Source organism: Hipposideros armiger, unplaced genomic scaffold (genome assembly GCF_001890085.2).
Source record: "Hipposideros armiger isolate ML-2016 unplaced genomic scaffold, ASM189008v1 scaffold_612, whole genome shotgun sequence".
Lineage (NCBI taxonomy): Eukaryota > Metazoa > Chordata > Mammalia > Chiroptera > Hipposideridae > Hipposideros > Hipposideros armiger.
The window spans coordinates 275,714-288,695 of NW_017731962.1; the positions used below are offsets into that span (position 1 = coordinate 275,714).

Consider the following 12,982-nt stretch of genomic DNA (forward strand, 5'->3'; position numbering starts at 1 on the left):
CAGCTAGGCGACTCGGACGTCTGAGCGCCGGCTCTTTGCTGTTTTCCGGATGAGATGACACAAGTTATCTGCGGACTCTTTCAGCGCAGTGGCTTGGCCAGCGGCCCCCTGCGCCGGTCCCGGGGACGCACTGCGGGCGAGACCCAGACCCCGTCGGAGCTGGGAGTACGAGGGCCGGGGGGTTGCGGGGAGGGACTTGGCTGGGGCCCCGGGCAGGGCAGCCCGAGACGCGGGCTGAGGCGGGACCACCAGACGAAGCGGGCGGCGACTGCGCAGGCGCCACCCCGCCCGCCGGCGCCAGCGGGAGCGGGGCGGGGACGGAGTGACTGCGCAGGCGCGACCGAGCTAGTCCCGCGCGAGCCGTTTCTGCTGTGTGACCGTCCGACCCTGCTGTCCCGGCCCGGCCATGGCGGCTGTCAGGGCCCTGGTGGCTCCCCGGCTGGCGGCGGCCTCCACGTTCGCGCCGCTCCCCGGCCGGCGGCCGCTCCTGCCCCACAAACCGGCGGCCTCCCCGCGTGCGGCCCTCCACGGCTCCGCGCCGCGCCCCGGGGCCAAGGTCGCGCTGGTGAGGGCACGCCCGCGGGCGCTTTGGGGGGGCCCCGAGGTCGGGCACCACCCCCCACTCCCGGAGCTGGAACCCCCCCTCCCCCAGCAGGTGCACCCCCGTGACCCGCGCTCCTTCCGCAGGTGCTGTCCGGGTGCGGAGTCTACGACGGGACCGAGCTGCACGAGGCCTCAGCGTAAGCCCCTCGGGTCAGGCGCCCCGGGGAGGGGGAGGTTGGCCTTCCCAGCCCCGTTTGGGGAGACCTTTCTCCCGTCAGAAAGGCAGAAGTGACTGGCGACACGGGGAGGCACAAAGGAATTGCACCTGTGAGGTGCACGGGGACACAGAATCCGCTGCTAAAGTGTGCTGTCGCTAGAGATGAGCACCTGCCGGCTCCCTTTTGGTGTGTGAACACCCACGGGTGACAGACACTGGGACCAGGTGCGTGGGTTTGGAACGTTCATGCTTCCTGCATCGGTGTGGGTTTCTGTCCAAGAACCCCCGGCTGCAGACGGACCGTCACGGATGGGACCTGTCCGCTGTTGCTGAGTAGTTCATACTTTGACTTGTTATTTTATTTAAAAAGGTTCCAGTGGTCTGGGCTGGTAGGGGCTGTCAAGTTCCGAATTAGTTCCAGGGGAGAGGTAGGTGGTGGTTGGGGAACACCCCGCACCCCAAGCTTGGGGCCTCACGGTCGCCCGGTGGAGCCTGAGGCTGGCGGCTGTGCGTGGCCCAGGAGCGCTTCTGTCTGGGAGGTGCCTGCTGTGCTGGTGTTGGCGCTGATGAGGAGGGAACCTTAAAGTGTGCAGAGCTGGTGGGCGGCAGAGGCCAGGAGCCTTTCCTGATGGGGGTGGGGGTCGAGAGAGTGAAGGCGGAGGCAAGGAGTAGCTGGGACGGCCAGGAACCTGCCAGCACAGGTGGAGAGTGTTATGTGGGGTGCCTGGGAGGTTAGAGGAACAGAGCCCGCGTGGGTGCCAGGGTGCTTGCAGTTCTGCCAGGGTACCCATCTCGGGCCTCCACCTGTAAAAGGGGGACAGTGACAGCACCGAGTCTGGGGTGGGCTGGTGACTTACCACGTGCCTGGCACACAGCAGCCCTCAGTAAATGCTGCTGTGCTCAGCAGCCCTCAGGGAGACCTTCATGTCTCCGTGTCCCCCACCTCCATGACAGCTGAGTGGGAGAACCAGGACTTGAACTTACTGCTAGGACCTTAAGCCCCCACATGCCCTGAGCCCCACATCAGCTGGCCTGTGGAAGGAAGACACCCCGCAGTAGCCTGGGAACCCAAATATCCAGGCTGTGACACCAGCTGGTCACTCTGCCCCCTGTACCCTGTGTGTGACGGGACCTTGGGGACTGGCTGGCCTCTGGGCTAGTTCAGTGACAGTGAATTCCAGTTGTGGGCGTTTGGATCTTTAGCAAGCCAAGCATAAGTTTTGGCAAAGCAAGTGGGATATTAATTAACATACAGGATTCATACCTGGTATTCAGCTAAATTCCTGTTTTTGAAAACTCGTTAAAAGGTGAAGCTGGGTTGGGCGTGTTTCACAGTCTGGCCGGATTTCCCCCGTGCAGGGCGCTGGTGCACCTGAGCCGCGGCGGGGCCGAGGTCCAGATCTTCGCTCCTGACGTCCCTCAGATGCACGTGATCGACCACACCAAGGGGCAGCCTTCTGAGAGCGAAAGCAGGTGTGTGTCCGTGACCGTGCACGGGTGGGTTGCAGCTCCCTGAGAACCTGTGTGCAGACTTGTCTCAGCTGAGGCACGTCTGCTGAGATGCACGTCCACCCTGCAGGCGTTCGCTCCCTCAGGCCGGCCTGCACTAACGCTGCCAGCCTTCAAGCACCCCCTACCATCTCTCACCTACACGAAGGAATTCCTGTTGAGTGAGCGCCATGCGTCCGCTGTGACCGAAGGTGTGCGCCTCACGTAGGCTGCCCCCTTGTTCACCTGCCTGTGCCCCACACGCCTTTGAGGAGCTCCTGGATACATTTGTGTTGCTGAGGCTGTGTGTGCCCTGAGACCTGCATCCCCCGCCTGTGTCCCTACTATCCTGCCGGGGTGCAGGACAACAGGGCTCCTGGAGGCTGTGGTTCCCAGACAGTGAGAGGCGGGCAAGGGGAGGAAACTGCAGGGCTGGCTGCTGGGGGCTGCGGGCCCCAGTCAGGACCCTGTGGCCCCTTTCTGCCTGGGACCCTGGCCCAGGGCGGCAGAAGCTCCTGCCGTGGCAGAGGCTGGGGTGCCCCACGCAGCCCGCACAGCGGCTTCCTAAGTGCCCGCTGTCCACCAGGTCCCTGCATGAATGCTGTCTGCTTCAGACACTTGGGGGTTCTGTCTCTCTGGTGGCCCCAGCTGATGTGGGAGGCTCCAGGTGACTTGGCGTGGGCTCCAAGGTGCTGATCTAAAGGGTTCTGGAGACCGTCCGAGCATAGACGTAGGTGCCTGTGGCTTTGTCACCTTTTCTAGGTACCGACCTGAAATTCACGTGTGAGCACACCCCCCGGCCCGGCCTCTTGTCATGGAGGCTCCGTCCGCCTGTTCGGCCTGCACACTGAACCTCTTGTTGGCCTCTCTCTGCTCTTTCCCAGGAATGTTCTGACGGAGTCGGCAAGGATCGCCCGCGGCAAGATCACCAACCTGGCCCAGCTCAGCGCTGCCAATCACGACGCCGCCATCTTCCCCGGGGGCTTTGGAGCTGCCAAAAACCTGTGCGTGTTTGAGCTTGGAGCCGTGTGCTTTTCCGCTAGAGTGGTAGATGGGGACCAGGTGGTGACATGAGCCACTGCTGGGGTGTGAGGGTCCAAACAATTCACGTAGTGCTGTGACGGAGCCATAGTAGGATGGCGCTTCGGTTGCGTTTTAGCAACGCGTGGGTTTTCCTCTCCCTGCTCTTTTCTAAGCCCTCCTGGCTCCTGGCCGCTGTCCTGGGTGTGGCCCCCTCCAACCTGACCACAGCATGGGTGGGTCTCGTCACATCACAACCAATGTCCCCATACGTGTTCCTGCAGGCCATGCAGCATGGAAATCTGCTTTTCTGGTCACCTAACTGTCCTGACTGGAGAAAGGAGCCCTTCCTTGCTTTGCCCGTTGGGTTGTTGCCATAGCAACTGGTTGGGAGCCCAGAAAGCCGTCATTGTGATGTGCTTTGGGTTTCAGGTCCTCTTTCTCCCTGTCACCCCTGTGTCTTCTTCCTGTGCATTTCATGGAAACCCTCTGTGCCAGCTTCACTGTCCCAGCACATCCCTCCGTGGTGGGCACAGGGCTGCCGCAGTGACAGGTCACCATACAGCTGTCACAGCTGCATAACCCCACGGTGTAGGGTGTGTGACAACTAGACTACATGGGTTTTGATGAAAGCACAACATATCGGCTTGGCCCCTTGTCATAAATAAGAACGTTTCTCTGTCCCAGGCGTCTCTGGTGACAAAACCCTGGCTGTGACCAGAGGCAGCCAGCCTTCCGGATGCCCAGGCCATCCTGGGGGTGCTGTAGCCTCCTTGCTCCTCACCCCCTGCTGAGGGCGCCCTCCGCCCTGGGCAGCGCTCCAGCTCAGGAATTGTGGTTCCTGCCTCTGCCCCGCCCCCTCCACCCTCGCTGTGCTGTTCACACCTTCCCAGGTATCCGGTACCCCCTCATCCCAGGCACCCCCTCTGCTCTGTGACTCCTCTGAGCCCTCTCGGGACTGCCCGCTGCTCCTTCTTGGAGTCTCCTCCCTTCTGCACCTCCTTCCGTACTCCCCAGGAGCTGCATCCACAAACCTCCCCCTTCGACCCGTGTCTCCAGCTGCTTGCACGAGAGTCGTGTGGGAACATGGTGTGACTTAGAGCCGAGCCCCTTACCTGCGCTCACTGGCCATGAGAAGCTCCTAGTATTTTAGGGAACGGGGTTGGTGGGCTTCCAGCCTCAGCCAGGGTCCCTGTACCCACTGTCACCCCTCACTCTGTGGGGTCAGTTTACCACTTGGTTGTTTCCGTTCCCCCTGCAGTGGCACAATGACCCCCTGGTTGGCGCTGTCTGTCCAGGTGCCCTACACCCAGAAGTGAGGGTCAGCGGCCGTTACGTTCTCTAAAGTCTGACTGCTCACGGCCCCTCCGTATCCTGACGCCTCTGGGAGCCCTGCCCCCACCTGATATCCACTGCCTGTCCCGAAAACCAGCCTTTAAATGACTTCCCCGTCGCCACCTTCATGAGCCCCCTGGCAGGAGATGGAGAGAATGGCCCATGTCGGCTTTTCACTTCCGACACAGCCGGGGTTTCTTTCTCGCAAGGATGAGCCGGGTTCACAGACCTGACTGTCAGCACCTCTTCTAGGGTGAGGGCGTTTGAGGATTTGTTGGGCTGTATCCCCATTTCGGGCTCAGAAAGGAGGGGTGCCTGGTTGTTGGTGCGTCTGTGTCAGCGTTGGAGGACGCAGGGCGCCCCGGGCCACCAGGCACATCTGGGGGAAGCTGCAGCTTCTGGTCGCAGCCCCATCCCTCGTGACCTTCCCAGAAGAAGGCCAGTTCTCGCAGCAGTGGCTGCTGGGGTCGTTAGGGTGCAGTGTGTGCACGTGGCAGTGACGGAAGTCACCCAATTCCTCCTGCGTGGGACCTCTGCCCCCTCCCTGGCTTTGCTACCAGCTTTTGTGTGAGATTCATACATACAGTGTGTTATAAATCCAGCCGGACGGTAGCCTCTTAAGCTCCCTCTTCTGCACGTATTGGGTTGTCGGAAAAGTCATGACGTGTTTTGTTTATGTTTTTCAAAGGTCATTTATTTATATAAAGAACAAAGATCAGTCAGTGATATATTGTCCGTTTGTTCGATAACCTTTTGCCATCTTTCAGTAAGCTTCGTAATTCCTCGTTCATAGAAGGACCTGTCTTTATTTGTGAAAAGCTGAACAACGTGCTGATTTACAGCCTCATCTGAATTGAACATTATACCACGCAAGGAGTTTTGAAGAGAGCGTAACAAGTGGAAGTCTGACAGTGCAAGGTCAGGCGAGTATGGTGCGTGTGGCAACACATCCCATCCAAGCTCCAATAATTTCTGACAGGTAATCAAACTTGTGTGTGGTCTCACGTTGTCGCGATGGAACACAACTCCTTTACAATGAAAAGATCTGGATGTTCTAGGATGATGGATTCATTCAAACTGTCCAATTGCTGACAGTACACATTCGAATTGATTGTTTGATTCCTCAGTAGGAGCTCGAAAAACACGACACCTTTAAAATCCCACCACACTGAGAGCATAACCTTCCTCTGATGAATGTCTGCTTTCGATGTTGTTTGAGGCGAATCATCACGTCGGGACCAAGACCGTTTGCACACCACATTGTTGTAAATAATCCACTTCTCATCGCCAGTTATCAGTCGCTTCAAAAAAGGATCGTTTTCCTCACATTTAATGAGCATATTGCAGATGTTTTACGCGCCATCAGTTAACTTCTTTGAGTTCATGCGGAACCCAAATATCGAGCTTACTTACGTATCCCAGTTTCTTCAGGTGATCGTGAATGCTTGAATGATGGATGTTCAATGTTTCTACAATCTCTCGTGTCGTGTAACTTGGGTTTGACTCAGTGAATGCCTTTATTTTGTCGTCATCAACCTCGGTGGCCTCCCTGACAAAGGAGCATCATTGAGATGAAAATCACCAGCACAGAATTTTGTGAACCATCGTTGGCACTGACGTTCTTGTAGAGCATTGTCACCATAAACTTTATGCAACTTTTCACAAGGTTGACGCGCATTCTTCCCTTTATGGAAGTAAAACAGTAAAATACGGCGAAAATGCACAGTTTGATCCTCCATCTTCAACTTGTTGTAAAATGTCTAAAACTCAACCAAATTGCTCAATTTTTTTTATTTTTTTATTTTATTTTAGCTGAGCCATCCTGCTACCTATTGGCAGCTTAGCGACAGCTCAGCTCGGGCCAGGCATCGAATTGCTGTTGCTCAGAGCTCAAACTCTTGAGCGAGCTCTTAACCAACTGAGCCACTCTGCCGGCCCTACGCTCAATGTTTTTTTAGAATGAAGCTAGAACTGTCAGCTGTCAAATGATACAGCAATAAGGTAGATGTGAATGGCTCTAGAATTTCCAAAAATGAACTAGCACCACCTGTCGCAAACATGCGTCATGACTTTTCCAATAACCCAATACTTTGTACTTCTCACTTAGCAGTGTGGCTTGTTGGCTCATTAATTGTCTTAACAGCTGCTTGTGGTCCCACTGGGAGGACCACCCCGCTCGGATGGACATGTGATTGCCATCCTCTCCTTTGTCTCAGTAGCTGGTGGAGGTATAGTTGGCGTACACGTATTGAAAGTGTGAAACGGTGCGTTTTGATGTGAGAACACACCCTCAGGTACCATCACGGAGGAGTAGCAAACACCTGTCACCACTAGGCGCTTCCTTCCCGGTTCTTTGTGCTGACTCTGCAGGGGTCCTGGGGGGGGGGGGGGGATCCCCCCCCCCCCCCCCCCCCCGACAGCAGGGAAAAGCCCACAGCGTGGCTCCTGGCAGAGGGTGGGCTTTGTGGTTTGAGACCTTGCTGCCTTCCAGAGACAGTAGAGGCAGGTGCACACCCATCAACTGGGCGGGGAGACTATTCCGGACACCTCAGTCCTCCTTGCTCTGCTGGAAAAGATGGTGTTTTGTGTAATTTGCATTTCTTTCCCTCATTAGTGAAGAGCAGGGTTTGTCACGGCTTTTAGGCCAGTTGCACGTCCTGTTCCTTGGTGTCCGAGCACACCTGTGGGAGCACGTGGGCGTGGCTCACAGCCTGAGCCCCTGGCCTTGGTTTGTGCTGGGGTGTCCTTCATGTGCTTCTTTCTCTTAAAGAAACAGAAAAACATGTAATTCTATGAGAAGCCACATACACATACGCGCACACACGTTCCAATTACATCAGTTGCTGAGCAGCTGATGGGACCACCTGTGAGACCCCTTGGGGGGACGGGGCTGCACATCCACTGGGATGCCAGGGAGCCTCTTCTCGCTGTAGGAGCACGTTTGCCGTGGATGGGAAAGACTGCAAGGTCAACAAGGACGTGGAGCGCGTCCTGAAGGAGTTCCACAAGGCCGGGAAGCCCATCGGGTAAGTGAGACGCGCGGGGGCCTCCGCTGGGGGCCGGGCAGGGTGATGGGCTGCAGCCCCTGGCCGGTGGCTGGTGGCTTGAAGCTGGGAGCTGCCGCTCTGAGCTGTTTTGTCTTGAAAACTCTGCCCCTTTCCTCGTTTTAACTGGAGGTTTCACGCAATTTCGCAGGTGCCTTCCAGCTCTGAAAATTCTGTGGTCATGTGGTTATGTGAATTTTTCCTGATGACTTAACAGGAAGGAGAGGGAATGATTGTCAGCTTCTAGAAGGTTCCCCAGTTCCACAGTCAGTCTTTCCCGGACTCCCAACCTTTACCAGCGCCCCTCCCCCTGCCTCCACCTGCCCGTCCCCATAGCCAGTCACCCCGCGTCTTCCACTCTCCACCGCTGTTGCGACCACCATCCCTGCCGCGTGTCGCTCTGGGCCGTCCCGTCCCCTGTCCCCCGTTTCCCCCACCCTGTCCTGGTGGAGCTGCACGCGGGCCACAGTGCCACGACCCAAGCTCCAGATCCTGAGGCCAGCTGCACACGGGGGTCCCCTCACTTCTCTACACCCTGAAACTCACTGGCACAGCCGTGGCACACGTCACACACGGCCCATGGTCCTTGGTCCTCGCAGATGGGCGAGGCCAGCCATACCTGCAGCCAGGAAAGGGCCTCAGACCTGCGATGGGGACCCCGGGGTCAGACCTGATCTCGTCAGACTTCTGAGCCACAGGCGTCCCAGCAAACTTGAGGCTCCTCCCTGGGAGCTGCGTGCTACCATATTACCAGCAAACCGAAAAGAGCAGTTTTGTTCGGCCCTTCTGTCCGGGTGGAAGGCAGGCTGCAAGGGACAGTCCCTGCCGACGAACAGTGTCTCTCAGACCCGTAGTCACTCAGCAGCGGCCTGCCGCCCGGCGTCCCCAGCCTGGGACCTGCACGGAGGGGCAGTGGCCATGCTGCATTGTCCCTCCTGGGCCACTGTCCCTGGAGCGGCCACATCTATGTGGCCAGCGCCTTTTCCTGTGACGGGTCCAGAAGCCAAGCAGGTCGGCCACCTGGCTGGGACACCTGCTGCCGCCTACACAGGCCTCTCGGCTGAGTGCAGTCCACAGAGCTGAGGCCTGTGGGGGAGCCGGGGCAGGCAGGGGCGGTGACATCAGAAGCTCCCGGTCATCCCCCCCATCCCCGCCACCCTTGGCTTCCTCTTCCCAAAAGCGATAGCACTGTCCTGGCTATGCCAGCCACCCTTTTCGGCCCCCTTCGAATTTCCTTTCGGGAGATTCCGTCATTTCCACCTGCCTGTCAAGCATGGAGGGGAGCCAGAGTGTGTCCCCACCCTCAGAGCAGGGCCTTCTGTGTCCGAGGCACAGACCCAGGTAGGTGGCTGCACAAACAAGGAACGAGGTCCCCCCGCCAGGCTTCCGGCACCTGGGAAACCCCGCAGCGCCAGACAGCCCCCTGCTTCCTTTCTGCTCAGTGGCTGGTGAAAGCTGCACTCAGGTTTCTAGACGAGTTGTTTAGTTGTGACACTGAGTGAACGTGTAGACACGTTTTGGCAGCATTTTTTCCTGGCATATTGCAGCCATATCAGCGCAGGGCCCTCAGCGTCAGCAGTAGATGCAGACACGAGAGAAGGGGATGGACCCCGGGCAGGGGACGGCAGGCCCTGACAGCCGCACGATGGGTGGCCCGGCTGGAGCTTCTGTGGCTGGTGTCACCTGTGTTCTCGGGGCACGCACTATTGGTCAAGCCACTGGGCTCTGGAGCCTGGCAGGAGCCCCCCCGGGAATGACCTGCCCGTGGGTGTGGCGGGCTTGGTGCTCTGCTCAGAGGGCCCTTGGCTCACGGTGCCGGGCAGAGCTGCTCACAGGCCAGACAAGGCTGCTGGTTGAGCTGTGTTGCCGGCGTCTGCCTCCCCGCTCCAGAGGAGGGGTCTGGTCACAGCCAGTCACAGCCAGTCAGCATGCTGTGCTTATCTGTTGCTATGTGACGAACCATCTCAAAACTTGGGCCTAAAAAAGCCACCAACGTGTTGCCTTCTCTGGGAGCGACCTCTGAGCTGCTGGACGCCAGGTTGGGAGGCCTGGTGCACATTGGGCAGCCGAGACTCAGCTGTCATCCGAGCAGCCATCTCTCTACTAGCTGCCCTGCCCTGGCACCTGGGTGCCCAGAGGCGCCAGCACACGGGGAGGAAGCCGAGGGTCCGGTCACAAGCGGCTCTCCCGGGCTCCGTCAGTCACAGCCCCGTGGAAGGCCAAGGTTCGGGGGCTCGGCTCCCCTAAGCGCCGGCGGAGGCCGCCACGCTGCGCCCCTGGCCTGGCGTTGGCACTGGCGGGTCTGAGCTGACCGCTCTTCACCTTTCAGCTTGTGCTGCATCGCGCCCGTCCTTGCAGCCAAAGTGCTCCGTGGCGTCGAAGTCACCGTGGGCCACGAGCAGGAGGAAGGTGGCAAGTGGCCTTACGCCGGGACCGCGCAGGCCATCAAAGAGCTGGGCGCCAAGCACTGTGTGAAGGGCGTGACCATATCCTTTTGGGCAGCCAGGGGGACGTGGGGAGTGGGGCCTCACTGGCCTGCGGGGCGCCTCGGCAGGCAGCACCCTTAGCCAGGACTGCACTGGGGGGGGGCATCCGCCGACATGTGTGACGGGTGCAGTGCCCGATGCTGGCACACCTGTGCGTGTCCCCTGGCCGTTTCCAAGCCCACTCAGTGGGCACTCAGCGCTCGACCCACCCCAGGCCCAGACCGCAGCTGGGCTGCCTGGTCGGGCGAGGACACAGCCTCTGGCGAAGGGAGGGAGTTTGGAGGTTCCCACTGTTACTTGGGGGATGTTCCCGGGCAGCGCAGGGGGACAGCATCCCACCCCCATCCTTCCTGCCAGCCGGTCCTTCGTTCTGAGGTGGTGGCCTGAGGACGCCGTCAGGAGCTGGGGGCAGAGCACCGCAGGCACAGGTGACCATGTCCCAGGTCTGCACCTGCACCCAGAGGGTCTCCACCCAGCGCAGTGTCCTAGAGATGACCACGTCACCCTTCGGGCGTCCATCTGCTGAAGGTGGCTCTGTCATCAGTCTCAGGTGTATGTGTCCCCACGCCGAGGACTGGTGGAGGTGATGCCAGCTCTGTCACCTCCCAGGGTCTGCGTGACCTGAGGCAGGAACTCAGGTTGTGTCGAGGTGGGTCCCAGCTGGACCTGGCCCTGGCTCCGCGATCGCAGTGGCACCTGGACGCGTCTCTTAGTGTCAGTTTCTTGATCTGAATGAAAACCAGGAGCTGCTCCTGCCTCGGGGCTGTCGTGAGGCCCCGTGTGGCACACTGCTGCACAGCAAGCCTGTCACAAAGCCTGGTGGCAGAGACAGTGAGTGAGCTGCTGCTTCCTCTTGAGCACGTGCCGACCATGTTCTCGGCTGGCTCAGTAGCGCAGATGGTGTGAAAGTGGGGCCGAGACCCCACCGGGAAAAGCGTCCCCCAGTCACACGGGCAGGGGCCCGTGCGTGCTTTGCGCCAGGAGCTCCCCCGCCCCCTTGCTGACTGCTGCGTTCCCTAACTTGTGTGCACGAAGCGCACGTGGACCAGAAGAACAAGGTGGTCACCACCCCGGCCTTCATGTGCGAGACCGAGCTGCATCACATCCACGACGGGATCGGGGCCATGGTGGCCAAGGTGCTGGAGCTCACCCGGAAGTGACGCCCCCGGGCCGTGCGCCCCGCCTCTCCACCAGGCGGGGCTGGTGGCCTGTTTGCCCGTCCGCCGTGGACCGTGGCTGGAGTTTATTTTCCTGCTTCAGTGTATGGGTGTTTGCTCCCTGAGAGCTGCGGCGTGCTTGGGGTCGGGCAGATGGGTGCCACCCTCCACTCAACTCACCTTCCTTCCTGGGAGGGAGGCAGAGCCCACGCACCAGAGCGGCGGCTGGCACTTCCTCTCGGCCTTTGGGACGTAGGAGCGACTTGACCCCAGTGTAGCCCGAAAATTAAGATCAGGGTCAGCTTTCTCAGGAAGAGAACCAGGTAGAGGTATGATTCTATAATCTTAGCACACTTGTTTCAGAATACTTCATGTTTGGAAGGGAAAGATAATTTTAAATGTATCAATGTAGTAATCAGAAACCAGAGGTCTTCTAATCTGGAGTAAATATGTATTAATTAAAATGTCGTGGGGATTTCTATAGCAGGCAGTCTCTTTGGCCACAGACAATAAACTCCTTTTGAAAGTGGACACTGACAGCCACATTTCGAGTCTGAAACTGGAAGATGAGGAATGTAAATGAGGTTTCTGAAATTCGTCTCAGTTCTCTAAATTCCAGGAGGAAAGGGAAGTGGCCGCCACTCTGCCTGCGTGGTTGACCACCTGGGTGGTGACTGTCGGGCTGGTCCCAGGCCGTGAACGGCGGCTGGCACGGAGTATAGAGAAGGAGCAGTAAATTCTGCTGTGTTCACCTCTGAGCGTGGTTTCTGTTCCTGCGGCTTTCGGGGTGATACCCGCGTGTGAGCAGGCCTCACCCCCTGGAGCACGCCTCCCCTACCGGTCTTTCTGGACACCGCAGCGTTTGTGCGTCCCTGGTTTAGAGAAAGCCACTTGGGTGGACACAGCTGGACTCCTCAGTTTTCTAGCTCACGCTGCACGGTGTCGGTGCTGGCCTGGGTACGGGTTACGGAGACGGGTCCCCGCTCCACCCGTTGCGCACCCCAGGTGATGGGCGCACTTCTGGTTTTCCGGGTGTGACACCCGACCCCGGGCTCACCCGGCCTTCAGCTCCCCTGCACCTGTGTCGGCCTCGGAATTCCCAGGCCGTCCTCTGTGGGAACCGCAGTCTCTGGTGGCCGGCCTTTGTCCACCGAGGCCTGTCCTTGCCCTCGCAGGGTCCATCAGAGGGCAGGAGACGGAGGTTGAAGACTCCTTCCTAAGAAACTCGTTGATTAAAACCCTTGTTACTTGTGTGTATGTGTGGAAGGGGGCACAGACCCCACGCATGCACCTCAGTAAGTTTTCACACGAGTGCACAGGCGCTGGTGTGGCTCCCCTTTATGGGAGACCTCCAAACGGGTCTCTAGCCAGGCGGCCCCACGCTTCACACTGCACCCCCACGGCATCTTGTTGCTGCTGGTTTGGGGGTGTGCAGCTCCAGTGGAGGACACTGGGCAGTTTTCCTAAGTGTCCGTGTGCCTGTGAGGGAGTGTCCAGCTGCCCCTGGCCTGCTGGGTGCTGGCACTGGGTGCTGGCGGGCCGTCTGCGTCATCCCCTGACCCCGGTTGGTGGAGAGCGTTGCCTGTGGTTTTTCTCTGGCATGTCCCTGATGCCGCTGAGGCCGGTCACCTTTGTGGACATTCTCTGGCCTTCTGGCAGTCCTCATTGGTGAAACCCTCGGGAGTCAGGCGT

The 12,982-nt window shown here is 59.0% G+C and overlaps 1 protein-coding gene across 2 annotated transcripts in view; it reads left to right on the forward strand.

The window, feature by feature from the left end:
• Positions 1-307: 307 nt before the first annotated feature.
• The window catches only part of GATD3 (glutamine amidotransferase class 1 domain containing 3), a 36,976-nt gene continuing 24,301 nt past the window's right edge, over positions 308-12,982 (forward strand). Inside the window, exons 1-7 of one of the 2 annotated variants that reach the window (XM_019625046.1) lie at positions 313-565; positions 688-740; positions 2,120-2,233; positions 3,133-3,252; positions 7,537-7,629; positions 9,977-10,133; positions 11,165-12,048. In XM_019625046.1, the coding sequence (XP_019480591.1) occupies positions 407-565; positions 688-740; positions 2,120-2,233; positions 3,133-3,252; positions 7,537-7,629; positions 9,977-10,133; positions 11,165-11,293 (825 nt within the window). In that variant the 5' untranslated portion in view covers positions 313-406 and the 3' untranslated portion in view covers positions 11,294-12,048. Of the gene's footprint in view, positions 566-687; positions 741-2,119; positions 2,234-3,132; positions 3,253-7,536; positions 7,630-9,976; positions 10,134-11,164; positions 12,049-12,982 lie in introns of those variants that run through there. The other variant, XM_019625045.1, reaches the window with a different exon arrangement.